The sequence below is a fragment of the Oxyura jamaicensis genome, chromosome 5 (genome assembly GCF_011077185.1).
Source record: "Oxyura jamaicensis isolate SHBP4307 breed ruddy duck chromosome 5, BPBGC_Ojam_1.0, whole genome shotgun sequence".
Classification (NCBI taxonomy): Eukaryota; Metazoa; Chordata; class Aves; order Anseriformes; family Anatidae; genus Oxyura; species Oxyura jamaicensis.
The window spans coordinates 6,090,037-6,108,770 of NC_048897.1; the positions used below are offsets into that span (position 1 = coordinate 6,090,037).

The window sequence follows — 18,734 nt, forward strand, 5'->3', positions numbered from 1 at the left end:
CAAAGCAACACCCTTGTTTATCAGCACCAGCTCAGCGATGATTTGCTATTCCAGATGCTTTGTTACAAAATAATCATCTGCTTCTGTTTTGCTGCACATGCTCCTAAGGCCAGTTCTTGACAGGTCTGAGCTGTGCTCTCAGTGCAGCAAAGGGTGCTTAATGCCCAACAGCAGCAGGGCAAACTCTGTAACTGATGTCATAGCATGCGAAAAAGAAACGTCCTGAAGGCTCTCATCCTAACCTTCTGCTTCCTTGTCGGGATAGATTTATTTGTGTCAGTATCACAGGGACTGGATTCTGGTGGCAGTGGTGTTATACCCATATTTTTTAATGGGATTTGACATTTAGGGCAGCATTTCAGTTCACCTCTAAGCCTGCAATTACACTTGCAAATCTGCTTAGCAAGACATCAGCAGAACATCCCAGGGGACTGCTCGAACAGATCGGTTCTGTTCCCATAGAAGCAGCATTTGAGTGCCGAGTGGTGCTATACAGCAGGCACTGCGGGCTGCAGCGCCTGGCACACACGGACACTGGCAAGCTGGACCCACTCCTGATCTTCAGAATAAAAACAGAAACAGAGACTGCAAACAGCCCTCGCTTTACCTTAAGAGAAACGCTGCACTGAACCAGATACCACTGGAGGTCAGAAGCACTTCACGAATGTACTATAGAGACAGGCTCCTTTCTGCACCCAGCTGGTTGTCTTTGGTCTCACAAAATCTGCACGTGCAGGGAGCAGCAGCGCAGCCCAGGGATGAAATGCTGTATGTCACCTCCTGGTCTGGAATCGGGATGGCCCAGCCTGGAGAATGTTCAATGCTCTCTCACAACAGAAGCGCAGACACTGCTGAGCATTGCCTTTCTGAAGGGATCCATTTAGGTTTCTCCTTTTATTGCAGCCCAACCACACACTGCCAACATTTGGAGAGAAAATTAGTGCCAGGATGCTCAGGACTGTATTTTGTCCCTAATTTACACCTCCCTCCTTTGCACCCAATTTACACCACCACCCCCCAGAGACACTACTGGAACTAAATAAAGTACATTTGAAGTGCTCGTCTGAGATGCCATGTATATTCACTTCTGTTCAGGAACGGGGCGGGGGAAATCCGGTTTCTTCAGATTTGGACTTGAAACCCACGCCCATGGGAGGCAAGCAAAGGGGATCTCCTTCTCTCACAAGCCATCTGAGCAGACCTTTCTGCAAGACACAAGTGGTTTCACCCCTGAGTTCAACTTAAAAAGAAAAAAATGCAGTCCTCAGCCATTCCCACTCCAGTGCCAGAAGCAGCCAGAACATTCAGCACAGGGCTTTCTACTGCTGGAGCAAAGAGCAAACAAGTAGCATGAAACCAGGAAAGACAGAGAAAAGCAGAAAGAGACTAATTTATATCATACCAAGAAAACAGAAGGGAACCTGAGGCCAGAAGGTTTGGGCTAGAACAGAAGGAAACCTTATATAAAGTAGACTGCAATGTTCAACTTTGCAGCCCTCAGTGCTCGTTCGGGAGCAGGCTGGTACCTCTATCAACAACGATCACAAACAGGAACGAAAAACAGATCTAGCATTCCCAAAGAGACATTAGGTCCACAAGGCCATTTCAACGGCTGGAGCAAAACGTGAGTTTTCCCCTTTTCCCAGCGGGGACGACAAGTCCAGCTTCATGCATACAGTTCTCCTCTCCTCAGCGAGACTTCTTCTAGCTGACCGACGTGCAGTTCAGCTCTGCGGAGTCCTGCCTACCTGCAGCCATGACTCCCTCTGGCCCGTCAGCAATACTGGGCTCGCTGGAGCACTGCCTGTGGCTGAAGCTGGGCTGCAGGAGGAGGCATTTGTCATTACTGTCTGACTCCTCGATCACCATTCCTGTGTGCATCATGGAGGCCATCGCCAGGAGCTGAATATCCGAGTGAGCATTGGCAACGGTGTGGCGCCGGATGCTACCACATTTCTCCAGATAAGCCTCCCCCTCCTGCTCTGTCAACGGCGTCAGGGCCATCTCACTGGGCTGCCGACTCGTCACCAGGTGAGACGAATAATTCAGTGCACCAGCCTTAGGACGGGATCTGGAGTACCGCCTCTCTGGAAGAGAAGGAAGCAGGAACAATCAGTAGGGCACAGGCAAAGCCTTTGAACTGTGAGGCTGGCCACAGGGAACAGAGAGGACTCAGCTTGCAGCCACGCTGAGTTTCCCGTCCTAGTGCCTAGTTCAGATGCTCCGCAGTTCATCCTGCCAGGGGTTTGGAAAGGAGATCTGCCTCTCCTGCAGTAAGGAAACACCTCCCACTCCACTGCCAGGCAGCAGAGCTGCTGCCTGCAAGAGAAGCAAGACAAAAAGCAACGGGTGCAGCAAAGAGGCCTTCTTCAGCTTCCTGATTTTCCTCTTACGTACAGAGCGGGTGAGGACAGAGCAGAAGCTCTCCCGTGCAAGTTCTTTAAGATCAGTGGCATTTACGTGCCACAGGTTCCCAGAGAAACACTTGGTGAAGACCTGACTCACCATCCTTTTATCTGGAAAACTTCTCTCAGGAGTTGCCATCAGCTGGTGTCAACATGACGTTCCCGATGCCTACGTTGCACTGCCTCTCTGGCTGTTTGTAAAGGCTGTGCTGGTAGCACCATCCCACGGTATTTTTTTTAACGATCATGCAAGGAAAAGAACATTTCATCCACTTCTGAAACACGCCTGCATTTGGGGCTAGACACTGCAAACACCTAACACAGTGCACAGGACAACAGTCTGTGGGAAGAGACCATTCAGTGGGACAAGCGAGTCTCTTGGTTTAAAACTTGAGCCCCAGGCATGGTCCCCAGCCCCGCTTCATGAGCACCATTTTAGTTCTGACACTGAAAATTTTAAGAAAAGCTGGCACCTGGGTTTTTGCCTTGGGTCCCCTGGCAGGTTTAATCAGACAGCATCACTTCTCACCTCCTGTCTTCCATCGCCACGCAGCATCGCTGTGTGGTGTTAAACTCCTTGTGATTTGTCCCCAGGGCGGCTGACAAAGCCATTCCCAGCCTGTGTGTGTATCTCACCAACTTCCTTGAAGCACAGGGTCTCATTTCCTCAAGTCAGAAGCCTTTCAGACTATGTACAATACTTCCCCCAAGACTGCAAAGCATAAGAGACAGTAACAAAATTCAAAGCAAAGCGCTCACCGCTGAAGGTTATGAAACAGTTTTGGAAGCTTGCATCAGTATGAAAGGCAGAAAACAAACTTGATATTGTTACAGGGAAGAATGGATGAGCAGCCAAAACCCCACCACTGACAGCAGCCAGGCAATGACAACACTTCACCCCGCTGCTCTCAGTACTGCGTTCATTAAGATGGTTCATTCTGCACGTAGGAGTATGCACAGACAAGGTTTTTAGCACTGGCATTGCCAAACCCCGTGCACAGCACGCGTGTTCTGCTGCTGCCTGCACCCAGGTCACAAAAAGTTGCTCTGACATAGACGAGACTCAGGTAACTCAGGAGTCATTGGCTGGTTCTCCAGCTTCCTCAGTACTTTTTAGGGCTGTTTCATTTCTAACTGCTGTGAATTAAATCAGGTACTGATGCCAGGAGAGAGCAGGCAGCGGTGGGGGCAGTTATTTACTTGTAACATCACTGATCCAGGCTGAGACCCTTAAATGCACTTAGGTGCCCACCTCATGTCTTAGTTAGGAGCTCAGCCACCTTTAAGATCTGCTCAGCTCTGGGGCTGAGAGGATAAAGGAAGGCCAGAAGCTTCCTGAAGTTGTGTCCATCACAATGCCCCATTCCACAAATTAACATTTACATTATGTCTGTCCTGCCTTGGCTTCAGCTACGCAGAGGTTTTCTTGGCTAGTGAGAGAGGTCTGAGGAGATGAAGCTGAACTGAGCAGTGGACAAAGCTGCCAATTCTCCAGACTCCATCAGTGAAGGTTTTGCAGGCAAAGGCAAGATCTTTGCTCTTCTCTGTTCCTACACCACACATTTAAAAATGAAAACATGCTTCATTTAAACAGAGGCAGCTTGCAGCACTTCCCAGAATGCTGTGATACACAGGGAAAAGAAAAATCATGGCCATGGCCTGATGTTCACCTAATAAATAAAAATATTCCTGTGAGAAAAAAATGTCAGCTTGTGTGTAAACTTTTAGTGCTGCTGAAACAGCCAAGCCCGATGACCTCAGAGATTAAAGTCCACTGAGAGAAAGCATAGAGAAGGAAGCAATAACGTTTAATTACTCCTGCCCAGCCTGACTACCCTGCCTGCACGTGAGCTGGAAAATTGGTCCTGACATCCTTTTCTGGTACATCCCTGGCTTCTGTGGCAAAATGGTCAACAAGTGTCCCTTGTTACATCACCTACTGCAGCAGTTTGCACTCCAGCCAGCTGCTCTGTATTCGTCAGTTCAAAGGCCTGTACACCACATGTGTACTCGTGCACATGTGAGCATCTGTGCACACACGCACTCGCTGCGGAGCAGACTGTACAGAGCTGATGCCTGAGTCAGTGCCTCAAAAGCTGACATCATTCAGCGCTTGAAATCTAACCAGCATCTGGATGAGCAGATTGCAAAAACCTGCCGGTATTGAAGGGAACACGGACAGTAGAGCAGAAGATGCCACTCTTCCCTCCAGACCTGTACCAGCATGGGAACAGGTGTACTGTGCTGCCTGCAGAAATAAAGCAAAGGTCCCAAGCTCCATGACACTGAAGGAACCACCATGACCCAGATACACCGCAAGGGCAGAGAAGGCACACGGCAGCTGAGCTTGCAAAACCACCCATGAATCAGGATGAACGTGCATCCACATGTGGTATTTTCTCCCCACAACAGCAAAGATATTTTTAAGACATTAAGCAATGCCTTCCAGTGCCAAATATAAGGCCTGCAGTCAACAGACTCTTGAGGAAAAAATATCCACAGATGATTTTTGTGCAACAAAGGTAAAATCCTTTATGATGAGAGTCAGCTAAAAATTAAGCTAACCTCTGAATATACATTTATTGTTTTACTTTCCCCCCTTTAATTGTTTGATAGAGCAATCACAGTTCCCTGTAAAATTTAAAACAGCCTGCAGCTCTTGCACAACCTCCAGCTATGAACTGATGGCCAAGAAGCATCAGACTATGTGATACCTTCCAGCTTTGTTTTCTGCAAGCCACCTGTCCTTTATCTCTCTCTTATCTCATTATGCAGCAGGGCACTGCCTCACCTCTGTAATGCTACGTATGCATCGTACCAAGTCACCATAAGAGCTGTAATGCACAGAACTCCATCCAGGTAGACAAGGTCTAAAAGGAAAAGAAGCACAAAGCAGCTGAGTGCTGACAAAGCACATTGGTCTTGTCCTAGGAGCTTTCTCATTTGAAATCTTCCTCAGAGTAGTTCTCTGGAGAGAAAAGCATCTCAGGTTATTGCTCCCAAACCCCACTGCCCAGAGCTATGCTCCAGCGTGCTCCGTGACTGAAGTTCAACCACAACCACATTGTGGTGTAGAAGGCAAAGGAGCTGGCAGACAGACTGGCAGCCTCAAACATTAATTATTGGGTTCCCATGGGCTTCTAGAGGAAAGGAAGTCATCTCACCTCTCAGGGACTGTTGTGCCCCTTGCCAATGGCCACAAAAGATGTTCTCCTAAGGGAACTGTCATGCAGTTTTTCAGGGATTTTTTGCAGGCAAACTCAAATCAGCAATAATGTTAGGTTTAATACATAGGGGAAATAGGGTGAATGTTTTATCTTCTTCCCCATTTGTACTTTAAACATTCTTTCTTAGACAACTGGATCCATCCAGCATACTCCACCCTTACAATGCAGGTTGTGGCTTATTTACATGGAAGAAACAAGAAGGTAGATAAGAGGAGAGTACCACAGTACAGCAAAAGGAACATAAACCAACTGAAACAACTACATCCCAATGCTTCTGCCAATGCAGTGGTAGCAACAGAACTCAGAGGTAAAACAGGGCACAGTTCAACATGCCTTTGGTACCTGGGCTGGGTTTGGGGATACAGCTCTCTTCCCCACGCTCCATCTTGACTTTGTAATTTGTTACTTTAACTGGGGAGGCTGCTTTCTTCAAATGCCTTCTGCGAGCTGCTCTGTTCCCTTTCACACCTGTTCCTGCTGCGCTCCTCTCTCAGTTTAAATCAAGTTTAACATACAGCAGCCTTGAAGGCCGAAGCTTTGTGTCTAGTTGCAGCCATGACATGATACCTTCTTCATTCACATTTCCCAACACCCGTGCATCTTGAAGGCTGCGGTCCAGACAGCAGTTTGGACTCACAGCATCCAATGAGATGCTACAGAGCCACTGTATGGCAAGGAACCTACTGGGATTCTCATCATTACTGACTGCCCAGTGGGAAAATAAACTTGTTCTGAGAAAGCACAAAGGTGACAGAAAGATAGAAAGAGGAAGAGAAAGAAATTTGAGGAGAAATGGCAGTTATTAAAAGAAACGACCACCACAGGAGCACTTTGAAAACAACAAGATTATCTGCAGAAGGTGCTGCTCTTCTGTCAATGCTGTGTAACGCAAACACAAGTTTTTTCTTTCCTTCTGCTCAGCACAGGGTGGAGCAGGGGCAAAAGGCCACCCTGGAAATATACACAAATACATCAGAGCTAAAATCAAAGCAAGCATAATGATTTTGAGGCACATAAACTTTACAAGGCCAGTTCATGTGAATTTTTGTTTCATGACACTAGTGCTTTGTTCAGCTGGCAGAAATCCAGGATGGCTAGGAACTTCAGCACAAATCAGGCAGCTACACTTCACACTCTCCCAGCAGCATGCAGGCATCCATAAGCAGCCAAACAAATTTGCTCAACATTTATGGAGGTTTGTGGTCTAGATCTAGCCTCAGATCAGGTCTGCAACTCAATGCTGAAGAGTCTAACCATGTTAAAAAGATAAAAGATATCTTTGCATAAAAGATATCTTATTTATTTGCCCAACAACTACAAGAGCTGACACAGATCATCTGGGTCCTGACAAGTCCTTCTACCATATGACCATCCTTTACCCTGTGCTAGTGAGGCATAGTACAAGACAGGGTGCATGTCTTCAGCTAACTTAGGGCTGTCATGAGTATATCCAAGCTTATAAAGTGCCGCAAAATAGTAGGGGGACTGGACCTTTCTACATTTGCTCCATTTAAATATTCATGGTTACCAAAACAGCATTGCCATAACTATTTCTTAGCTGCTTGATCTTTCTTGCTCACCATAATTGTGAGCAGAGCTCCTGGATTATGTCTAAAGTTTTCCACAGTAAGCACCCCCCTTTCTGAAGTGCAGTGCCAGTTCTCTCTCCTAGCCCCATCTATCCACAATTTAAATACAGATTTTATTTTTAAAGTGTCCTCAGATTGAAGAAAGACTCCAGGAAAAAAAAAAAAAAAAAGAGACACAAAAGTAATCTCTCAGGATGAGTAAACAAGAATTCAGCTGGCTGTGAAGGGTGGTGGGTGCAGCAGTGAATGCGGGAGTTGAGGCAGTCAATGCAGGTTAGCATGCAGGAACAGAGAGCCGGCAGACAAGGAATGGGTGCAATCTCTCACCAGCAAGAGAGGGTGAGGGCAGCACATCAGGCATGGACCAGAGAGAGCAGCTTTAAAATCCCAACTGCCTTCAGAAAGAGGGGAGATTTTGCATGTGTGGGCAGTGGTGGGGCCTCAGAAACATATTAATCAGGACCTTCTTGGGAGTGCTTTAACCTTTGCTTTCTCTCTCCTGTAGTCTTGCACTGCCTCCTTTTCTAGCACAGATGTGCACTGCCTCACATTAGCTGACATATGTACCCCAATAAGAGTGTTTGAAAGAGCTTGTGTATGGTACACACATCTTACCAAGCAAGCAAGTGCCACCAGAGAAGCTGTGATCCTCGCATAAACCCAAGTACGGTGACACCACCTGCTTGACCAGTTCTTCCAGCTGTAGGTAGCCCTCACTAGGGCCAGTGGGCTCGTGGACACTCTGAAATTCAAACATGAAAAGCCAATGTTACCCTTACGTGACTTGGAGTAAGACTCACTGGGTCATTACAAAGCTGACAAACCAAGAGAACTAGGGCACAAAGAGGCATTCAGAGAAGCTGGTAGATGATGATGTGGAAATCTGTGGGACTGTTCCTGGCCAGGGAGACAAGGTACAAGGAAAATGCAAACACAAAAGAGCAGAGCCTGTCCCTCTCACAGAAATATCCTTACCCATTTCCAGGAAAGTTCAGGGCATTAACTATTCAAATTCAGCTCTCATTTCTATGTTTACCTTTCCCAAACAAGCACAGTTTCCCATTCATTACACTCTCTGCTTTCTCCATTCTCCCTCCCAAGATTTGTTTCGGCTAGATGAGAACAAGAATCGCTACTGGAGTCAGATGAAGAAAATGAGAGGCTCCCCACCTGCAGAATTAACAGCATCTGGACAATGGAAGCTGGGAGCTTTGTCTGGACCAGAGGAAGAATTTCTTCCAACTTCACTTTTAGCAACACCAAGTCTCTGAAGCCAAGAAGAGCAATCTGACGGATAGTCAACTCCTGACCCTGAAAAACACAGGAGGCAAAAACCCAAGAGTTAGTAAAGGGCCATGGGAGCACCACACCAATGCATGCATGCACACAGACAGAAAGGGCCTATCCTGCCCATTGCTGCTGTGGTGAAGCCCCCCAGTTCGGTGTGAGGACTTTTGGTACTCTTTGGTAGCTTCCCACTCAGTCTCTGTCCCACATAAATTCTGAAAGGAGTAACACCTCATCTGAGGTGCCACTAGGTTTGGAGTGAAGCCAAAAAGGGACCTGTATTTCACTGAAAGACCGCATATTCATGAAACCCAACTGACAGCAAATCTGGCCACAAACATCTGAAGACAAATGCAGCTGGTGCATTTGACACTTGGAGCTGAGAAACTGCAAAAGATTTGGTATAGAAAGAGGTTGGTACAGAATATTCCTTAACCAAGCCTACCTCTGGTCTGTGTTGGATCCTCTTTCTGTTCAACACCTGCACTTTAGACCTTGCTGATAAGACAAAAACCCAGAATGCAGTCCACTGCAGATGTTAGGATTTAGGCTAGAACGAAGCTAATTGGACTGCTTGTACCAACAAAATTTAAAAAATAAAATAAGAAAATGGACAGATAATGAAAGCAATAGATTTAATTTCCACCACAAGATGTTCTGTGGTCTTTAGCATCAACAACACAAGTGAGCAGGGTTAACAGATGAAGATGTTGCAGTTTTTCTTAGCACACTGAGACGTTGTTGGACTCCACTGGTCATTCTGGTGTTTGTCTTTCCTTCTGTAAGACTTAACGTACATATGACTTCCTCTTGCCCCACTTAACACAGAAATTTTCCTCCCAGCCCTGCCCAGTACTTTCCAGCCTGAAGAGTTTTCCTAGTTCTCTCCAGCCTGTTAATCTCTGCCCTGCGCTCCTTTTTGGAGCCATTTTATAGTCTCCATAACACAACCATCGAGGCAAATATTTAGCTGGAAGGAATTAACACCAGTTAATCATTAATTTATAATGGGTTTAATGTCATAATTAACAGCATCATCAATATGTAAATATGACCTAGAGCAAGTGGTCTGGCAGGCAGCTTGGCCACAGTAAAAGCACTTTGCTGTTTAAACCATCGCTGCATGTTTGGAATCATCAAGGTGTAGAAAAGACCGGTTCATATCTCTGAACTGTATTTCAGCAGCTGCACACTTTATTTATATCATGCAGTTTAGTCCCATTAAGTTCATATCCCATTTCAGAATGCAAACATCTCCCTGTGCCAAGCAAAACAAGACTTGCTATTCTTTTTCCACACCAGGTAGTTACATCAACAGCTGAAACTATATAAAAGTCAGTGACCTGTTTACATAGTTTCCCTCTGTACTGCAATTTAACCAACTTGGCTGCTTAAAGGTCATATTTCTGCAACAGCTCTGAGCCTCAGGTTTAAACTTAGCTGAGTTAGGAAGTTACTTCTAGGTACTACCATTGGTAACAGACTCACAAGTTTGGCTGACTTACTTTCATTCTGAATGGAGAGTGCTGGGATCACAGAAGACACACCAAAATGCTTACATTGGTGTTGGCATTTACAGCAAAGGAGTCACAGGTGATGGGGAACCAACAACGCAAAGGCTTCCTCAGCTACCAGAGTAGCTCATGGAGAACTGCAGCTTGGTGAAAGGGATTTGCTAGATGTCCTCTTTTTACATTTGGTGATGCACCAGATAAATAGACTCATCTTATTTGTAGGAAAAGGCCAACCTTGTTATCAGGGCACTGCTCTGGACTAAGAGCAATCATGATTTGGTTTCTCATGACACCAGCAATTCCCTTTGTTGTAGCCTAAGGCACCTTACTTCGAGTCAGATTCTTAGATGTATTTATTTAGGGTGTTGAAATCCATACATCTGTGTAGGACTTAAATGCTTGCAAAGCTTTAAATATATGGTCTGTAACCTTTCAGTTCCTCAATTAGAAAATAACAATACGTCCTTACCTACAGAGCTTCTATAAAATAGTTTGGACACAGATTTTGTGACAATGCAGATGCAGTAAGAAAGTTAAGATTTCAAAGAATCTCAGCATCCCATTGTCACGGTTTCATCACCACCACCACCAAGCTACTTCCAAAAGCTGCACCAACTGTGCAGTAGTTTTTGTTCAGATTCTCATTAGAGACATTTAATAGCACTGGAGAAGATTTTTCTGATAAGTGGAAGAATTATTAGCATCTGCAGACATCGCACACAGTTAGCTCAGCTGTTTCTACAGTGCACAGAGAGCTGCAGTGCAGACAAACCCCTACATAAATAGATCAGGTCACTCTATGACTGGGAGTTAGTTGCAAAAGGAGAAAAAAAAAAATGGAGGATATTATAATTGTGCAGTCTGAGCTGCCAAACACCTACCTTTAAGCATCTGCAGCAAGGAAAGAATAAAAATAAACACAGTAAAAAGGTTAGTGTCTGTCTTTACAGAAGTCCTTTGCTCTTTTAGGAAATGCCAGCTTTAATAGGATTAGAGAAAAAGGGCAACCTTTGAGCTTTACCTGCTGCCTTTCAAACAATACAAGGGAAAAATAATATTATAAATACATTTTTAAAAAGGCTTCAGAAAGCACATCTCATGGAACAGGCAAAAAGTCAGGAGCAGGCAGCTAGCATTTCTCAGAATGTCAGTCTACTCATGAAATACATTTTTGCTTCTCCTCTGATGGGACAGAAGATCAAAATAGACTGGGGAGGTATTCAGACTGCTTGTGTGGAAACCCTGACCAAAACTACAGGAAAAAGTGACAGAGCTCAACAATTCCAATGGAATAATCAGCTGTAAAATATCCAGCGTAAATGGGTCTTACATAAAGTTGTTCACTTGCCCTCTACCCAGAAGTTTACTTGCCCCTGTATTAAAAAAAAAAAAAAAAAAAAAAAAAAAAAAAAAAAAAAAAGGATTTTCCAAAGGTACAGCTTGGATATAAGCCCTCCAAAAGTAGTTTGGACAAGGCAGACACATTGGTTTCTGTTCTAGTATTCAGATTTCTTTCTCTGAAGACAAGTTTTCAGTGTTGTCATGCGCACCAACAGAGCTCCAGAGATTTAAAAATGGAAGAACTTACAATTGTAAATGGTCCAGAGCGAAAATCTAGACAAAGAACAGTCTGATAATTTCGGTGTACAAGCTTAGCTAAGAACAGAGAGTGGATAGACAAATGGGAATAAACTCAGCTCAAAAGGCTGGGTTTGCTTGGTTGATTTTAGCAGTCTTTCTCAGATAACTAATGTTGACTTGTGCAAACTCTGCACAGGTATGTAGTTTAAAGATTTTGAGACCTGTATAGCCACCAGACAAACAGTACTGCTGAAACAGAAGAGAAGTTTTGATGCACTGTTAGGAGACACTGTTGTTACATTGCTTCACCTGAAGACTGAATTTTAATTGAGGTTACCTGGACAGGGTAGAATATTGCCTGGAGCGTTGGAAGAGTCTCTGTAAAGTAGTGATCCCAAATTTCAGACAGGATATCAATGCGATCCTCACCTACACAAACAGAGATTGGGAGCAAGAAAGAGTCTTAGCAATAGGGTCACTAAAAACAATTTGAATTTTCCCACTACTCTGTGTGTCCCCAGGTAAGAGATACAAACCCACCCTTCATGTTCCCAGTTTCCTCCCAGAAAGCCGACATAACCCAGCTAAACTCTGCCTTCACTGACAGAGACACCAGGCTGCGACCATGGATTGCTCTGTCACTTACTGCAAAGAGGACAGCTCTGAGCAAAACGTGAGACCAGTTCCAACAGCAGCGTGAAGAATGACTACGAGAGGAGGCTTTACCTCCTCAGCAAAGGACTGGGTAGACTCGCTGTTCTAAATTAGCTAATTACTAAACTAGCACAGGAGCATGGCTGCATGCTAACAGCTGCGTATGAAAGCCAGCATTAGCTGTCCTGCAGCAACCAAGTCAGACCATTTATAAGAGCCAACCCCTCTCCACCATCTCAGCAGCCTCAAGCACAGACACAGAAGTCATGAACTCCTGCAGGCTGTTCACCCACAGCTCTGACAAGCCACAAAGCCACCGTGCTCCTCTCAGGGCTTCTCCTCTCAAACGTGGCAATTTGGAAGGCTCCCAAGTGAAATCCATTTGTGGTTACCCCTCACGTGAATCTGGCTCCAACAAACATCCCCAAACATAAGTGGATATTTAAAATGAAGGCAGACTAAGTTATGCAACTCATGACTCCCATAACAAGAATACAACTGTGGTCAAAAGCCTATTATTAACAAAAAATGCTTTACTGAATATAATAGTTTGAAGAGATGTTTTAAAATATTCTCGTAGGCTTGACTTACAGAGCTGTATGTTTCTCAGCATTTAGGCCCAAAAAAACTCTGAGCTTTTTAGGGGATTTTTCCAACCCCACAGGACAAAGTTTTGCAGTATTTTTTCAAGTTTTAGATAAAATCCCCAGAAATTCCAGGTGCAAATACAGACCCACATTTAATAACATAAGTTTTCAGACAAAATCATTTTCCAGGACACCCTTCACAGAGCCTTAGATGGATCTCACAAATAGTCAAGACTCAAGGAGCAGCAAGGGAAGCAGATGCTCAAGGCAGCTTTGGAGTCTCAGCCTCAAGCTTACATGAGGAACTGGAACCCACATAAAACTGCAACACAATGGAGCCTTATCACTACGTGCTGAAGTGTTTTCCCCACCTGGAGACTTCCATGGGGGCTTTCAGTGTGCTTGACAATGGGTCATGTTGTGTACAACACAGCCAGAGGGCAGAGACAGCAGGACCAGGTTCTGCAGATGTTTCCTTTCGAGCAGAGACCTCACTGACTGCAGGAGGGCTGAGAGGGAAGCATCTCTCAGATACGACACCAGCTTCATAACTGGAGCTCCAGGCACACAAGCACCTACCCAACACCCCCGTAACAGCTACCCACTGCCAGAAACTGCCAACCATAAATGAAAAAGACAACAGTAAACAGATGAATTGAATTCTTAAACTTCTCTCTCTTCTGTCTCCTCCCCACGACTGTAATGATTTGGTATGTGGAGCTGGCAATGAAATGGCATAGACTCCTTTTCCTTCTGAAGGGGAACAGAGAATGGTTTATTTCTTCAAGAAATCATAATCCTACAGGCATTGAAAGAGGTTGTGACAGACTGTATCAAGAAAAACTGTATTAAAATAAGAGGATGAGATTTGAAAAACAGACACAGTGAAACATTGCCATGCCCTGATCAGGAACATGATTCCATCATTGAGTACTGGGACAGGAGAAATTTTCCAGGAAGACAGCACAAGCTGAGAAGTGTGTACAAGTTCTTGTTGCTGAGACCACAAGACCTAGAACAAGCCTACGTGTCGTGAAAGAAAGGTGACAAGAGTCGTCATCTACAGAGATGCCAGCTTGCACAGGTAAAGTGGCTCCAGTGTCACTTCAAACTGGGGACAAAAAGGAGGCATAGGAGGGGGTTTTTCTGTCTGCCTGGGACATCTTATCCTACCCAATCTACCTGAGCTGCTGCAAACTACTTCTGGGCTGCTCTCAGCTTATTGCAGGCCGGAACTCAATTTTCTTCATGCTAAAGCAGAAATTAGAATAATTTTATATGAATACACGTAAAACAAAACCTACGATAAGCTGGATGGTGCCTTTTCTGAGGAGCTGGCACCAGCAGGATGGGCACCCATGTTCATGAAAATGTACAAATCTGCTTTTCTTCCCTTCATTACAGAGTCTGTGCCAAGAAGCATACACCAAGCAGAAGGCTGGCAACTGTACAGCTCCATCAAGGTCCAGTCCCACAGCCTGCTGGCCAAATGGAGAGCTCACTCGATGAAGAACAGTGCGGAGGAATCCAGCACCAATAATGACACAAGATTATAAGCATCTATTGGCATTTAATGACCCAGATACAGCAGGCTGACGATCAGCAAGGGATCTTCCCTACAGGCTACAAAACTGGGTCAAATCAGACGGCAGCCTGGTTTTGAATAAAGCCATGCTCTGAGCAGCACTCTCTGCTTGAGCAAGCCATTAATAACATGACTAACTCCCCCCACAGCCACCCCCAAGAGTCGCTGCTTCAAGCTGGCCTTGGTCCATGGGCTCTGTGGTAGCAAGTGTCTGAGCCCCAGTGGTTTGAACAGAACTTCACCTATGGTTGGCTTCTTTACTGGAGGATTTCGTTCCCATCCTAGTGGCCATTTTTTCTTTACATTTACATAAGGCCTGTTGGTTCAGCTCTCAAAAGCATAATGACACAGTATTGCTATAAGCAAAATCATACTTCCAAGAGTGCAAACAGCTAGACTGCAGAGCTGCCAATCACATTGAGAAATAACAGGCAGAAGGCTCTCAGAACAGTTTTGCAACAGGATACATGTCCAGCCTAGAACTGCTTTGAGCTCAGGTTCAAATGCCACTCAGGACCCACAATCCTGCTCTTGTGGTGAAGCCATGGCTGATGTGGCTTCAGCCACATGGTTTTTCAAACAGCCCACCATCCATAAGCAGCACAGACTGCAGTGCAACCTGGCCCCCAAGAGGTTGTGTGACCCTCTCAGGCAGTACCAGAAAGGGCTGCAGGCATTTCAGCCGTGCATATCATCTCTTCTGGCCAAACACCAAAGCGCGACTCAGAAGGGTGCTCCATGAGCCCACTCCAAAATAGGTTTCTTTCTATACTTGCCTTCACACAGCTTAACCTTCTCCTCTATAAACAGCAAGCCTTTCGCAAGGAGCTGGTTCTGCCAAGAGAGAAGAGAGAGACACGCATTTGCCTTTTCCAAGATTTAAAATAAACATGGAAGAATGTGTTTTTTTCAGATGTTACCCACTTTACATGCAGTTATCCAATGATTAGTCATGCCACAGTTCTTGCTCCCAGCACCACCACCAGACCTGGTCTCACTGTGAGTTTTGCACACTGTTTGCCAAAAGTAGGGAGGAAGACCCTGTCCTGGGTCATGGGGAGGGAGTCAAAAAGATAAAATGGTTCTTAACCTAAGAGTGCAGCCCCGTTAACTACATCTCAGCCATATGACAGAGGTGATCAAAAGGCCAAATGCTACCATAAAGTCCCACTTTCTTCTTCCTTTCCACTAGCTCAGTGCTTGCCCACACAGTAAGCCAATTCAGCTCCCCTATCTTTCTGTCTTTCCCTACCTATTCCCTTCCTATGAGGCTTTTTTTACTTTCCTTTTCTTTTTTTTTTTTTTTCCTACACTGAGCAGTTGAATCATCTCAGGGTGCAGTGTCAAGCTGCAGAAGAAAGAGGCAGGAGCTACGGTCTTTCTAGACAGTCTTAACTACCATGGATCAGAACGATATTAACTAATTAATATCTGTAATTCTGGATATCTAAATATCTGATAGGCATTCAGATCCCATTTCCCCAAATGGAAAATTGGTGCAAAAAAAATGATACCCACCTTTTTGTTCTCCCAAAAGCATTAGGAAAAACAGTTATTCTGAAATGCTTTGAGAATCCTAGAGAAAGGAGCTGCGGAAGCTCCTATTACCGCATCCCAGAAGGTTCAGTCCCACCACAGAGATCATACTGATAGAAAATAAAGCCTTTGAAAGGATTCAATATCAGGGTAGCACACAATATTCAGAGGTCTCTTGCTTTCTCATATTCATCCTCCGGCTTTTATTCTTAATGGCTAACTTGGTCAAAGTTGCACCTCTCAACCCCCTTATCAGTCTAGAAGCAAGGCACATCTGGTTTCAATCCCCATGGACACTGCCTTTACAATATTCGGCCACAGTGCTGCGGCCTCCTGACAGCTGCCATATCACAGACCTGCCCTTGTGCAGCTGCTCTGGGCGTTAGAACTGCTTCCCATTGTAACCATGCACCCGCCTGGGTCGGTCATGATATTCGCAAGTGGGTCACAGCACCAGTCAGCCCAAGCAAAGCGAGCAGCACACCTCTGTGTCCTCCCTACAACCAGAAACTACACTAAACTGGGATACTGCTGAAGGGGGAAAAATATTTAAAAACAAACAAACAAACAAAAAACATTGCTCTATGATATTCTCTGCTTGTACTTCACTTTCCAGAATAAGCAAAAAACCTTTCCACTTACAAGTCCTACTTGTTAGCATCAGGTATCACTGAAATGTGTGGGCTCTTCTTTAAGTAATACGTCTAATCAAAAGTCTTTTGCAAGTAGATTGAGGCTAAGGGACTAAAGAGACACCCCCATACATCCTACCAGTAAGAAAACATCTCCGGATGCACTGTACTGGTTGGGAATCCCCTTATGTGAATCCAGAGCTCAGTCATGACACAGGGAGGAATGACCACCCGTTCTACCGGTGGTAAACTCTGTTAGTAGCAGTGCTGGTTAAACATCGTACAGTGCATCCAAGAGGGAAGCAGTTAATGGTCATGCTTGTTTTAAGCTAATTCAGTCCTGCTAGCAGGAGCCCTCTTTTTTTGGAATTCAAAACCAAAAATATTTAGAACATTCTTATTCCCAAAGTAACGTAGAATTTAGGTTCCTTTTAAATTAGTTACACAACAAAACCAGAGCGCTTTAGGGTCATCACACAGGACGAAGCTGTATTTGAATTGCCCATCCAAGTAACAAGATTTGACCTTCCCTAGCGCTGGCACAAGTGCAAAAGCAATCCTATCCGTGCAGTACAGTCAAACTACTAAAAATTTCCACAGTCTCCTATCCACCACCACCAGTGACTCCAGCACAGGAATCAGAGCTGACCTGAACAGTCCTGCCTGGCACGGGAACACGCTGAAATTGCCATTCTGCGCCCAGGCGACTACACGGAGACAGGAGCCCAAAGGACTTTTGCATGCGACCTTCTGAACCTGCTCACGAATAGTGTACAAATGACTCTCATTAACTGTGGTTAAAACGCAGTGGCTGCCAACAGAGCACTCTGGTAATGCTACAGACAGCAAAGAAGCTGCTTCCAAGTCTCAGAACATGCATGGTTTCCAGCTGAGGAGGGCCAGGCTCTGGTCTCTGGTGCCACATCCCCGCAGAGGTGCCCACCTGCCCAGCAGAAACTTCTGAAAATAAATAAATAAAAGCCTACTTTTCTGGACTTTCAATATCCGCAGATTGAAACTGTTTGTTTTTTTTTTTTCCCTGCAGATGCCTGTTTTCTGATTTAGTCATCATCACCGAGGTGACAACGGGCTGCCAAAGGAAACTGCGGGGAGCAAGAGGAACTTGTCGGTGAGAAACTCCCATCTGGGCAGTGGCTGGGAGCCTTGACTAAGGCTCACTCTTGGGCTGGGGTGAGCATCAGGGTTGAGAGAAAGGGAAAGCCCAAGTTCCCACCAGAGCAGGGAGCAGGAGGCTGCCAAAGGATGGGGCAAGCTACAGAGAGAAGGCGACTGGGAGAAGTTTGCCTCATGGGCGGTGACACCAGCAGCAGGGGGATAAAGATGTTGACACAGTGAAAACAATTGCAGCGCTTCCAAACATTGCGTCAGCTAAAGGAAGGTAACTATTTTGCAAATTTTCTCTAGCAGAAATAAGGGCTTTAGGGAGAGAGGCGAAAATTGTTGGGCTCTCCATTCAAATTTTAGATTTCTTTGGCAGAAATAATTGGCTACATGTGTTGGGCTCTGGACCCACACACACAAGCCTTAGAAGACTTTCCAGGAAAAAAAAAGAAAAAATGTGAAAAAGGAGGGAGGAAGAAATCTGGAATGTAAAAAATTATGGGGAAAAAAGAAAAAATGAGAGCCACTTACATTGTAAATGTTTTTTTGCCCAAACAATAAGGTAATGCTTGGAGTGATATTGCATCTTAATTCTTCCAAATGCTTTCTGTTTATTAATAAAATATTTCAAGCCTTTATTTTCCAACCTATAGCTCTAGGTAATTACAGATCTTATATACTGCAGGGAAAATTTATAGTTAGTCCTTAATAACATGGCATTTTAAACTATTAGATGATAAAAAAGGTATATATAAATATATACGAGGATGTCACGCTTATTTTCCTGTGTGCGTCTCAAGAAATATGAATGCCTTCTCTATTTGCACCAGAACATTAGGTTTCAATTTACCTAGTCTTTCTGAGCACTGTAGACACAATTTTCCAGCTACTTTGGTTATAAGTTTGTGTTACTGATGCTTTCTACTTTCAGAGTCATTTTTGTGTTTTACAGTTCTGCCAGCAGATACATCTGTACATCTTCAGGGGCAGCACGGTTTTATCAATTAAAAATAGA

The 18,734-nt window shown here is 44.9% G+C and overlaps 1 protein-coding gene across 3 annotated transcripts in view; it reads right to left on the reverse strand.

Moving 5' to 3' along the window:
- PRR5L (proline rich 5 like) overlaps positions 1-18,734 on the reverse strand; it is a 42,817-nt gene continuing 24,083 nt past the window's right edge. For 2 of the 3 annotated variants that reach the window (XM_035326942.1, XM_035326943.1), the window contains exons 5-9: positions 15,206-15,263; positions 11,941-12,032; positions 8,392-8,532; positions 7,837-7,963; positions 1-2,087 (exon numbers count right to left, since the gene is read on the reverse strand). In XM_035326942.1, the coding sequence (XP_035182833.1) occupies positions 1,705-2,087; positions 7,837-7,963; positions 8,392-8,532; positions 11,941-12,032; positions 15,206-15,263 (801 nt within the window). In that variant the 3' untranslated portion in view covers positions 1-1,704. Of the gene's footprint in view, positions 2,088-7,836; positions 7,964-8,391; positions 8,533-10,903; positions 10,914-11,940; positions 12,033-15,205; positions 15,264-18,734 lie in introns of all 3 variants that reach the window. The other variant, XM_035326944.1, reaches the window with a different exon arrangement.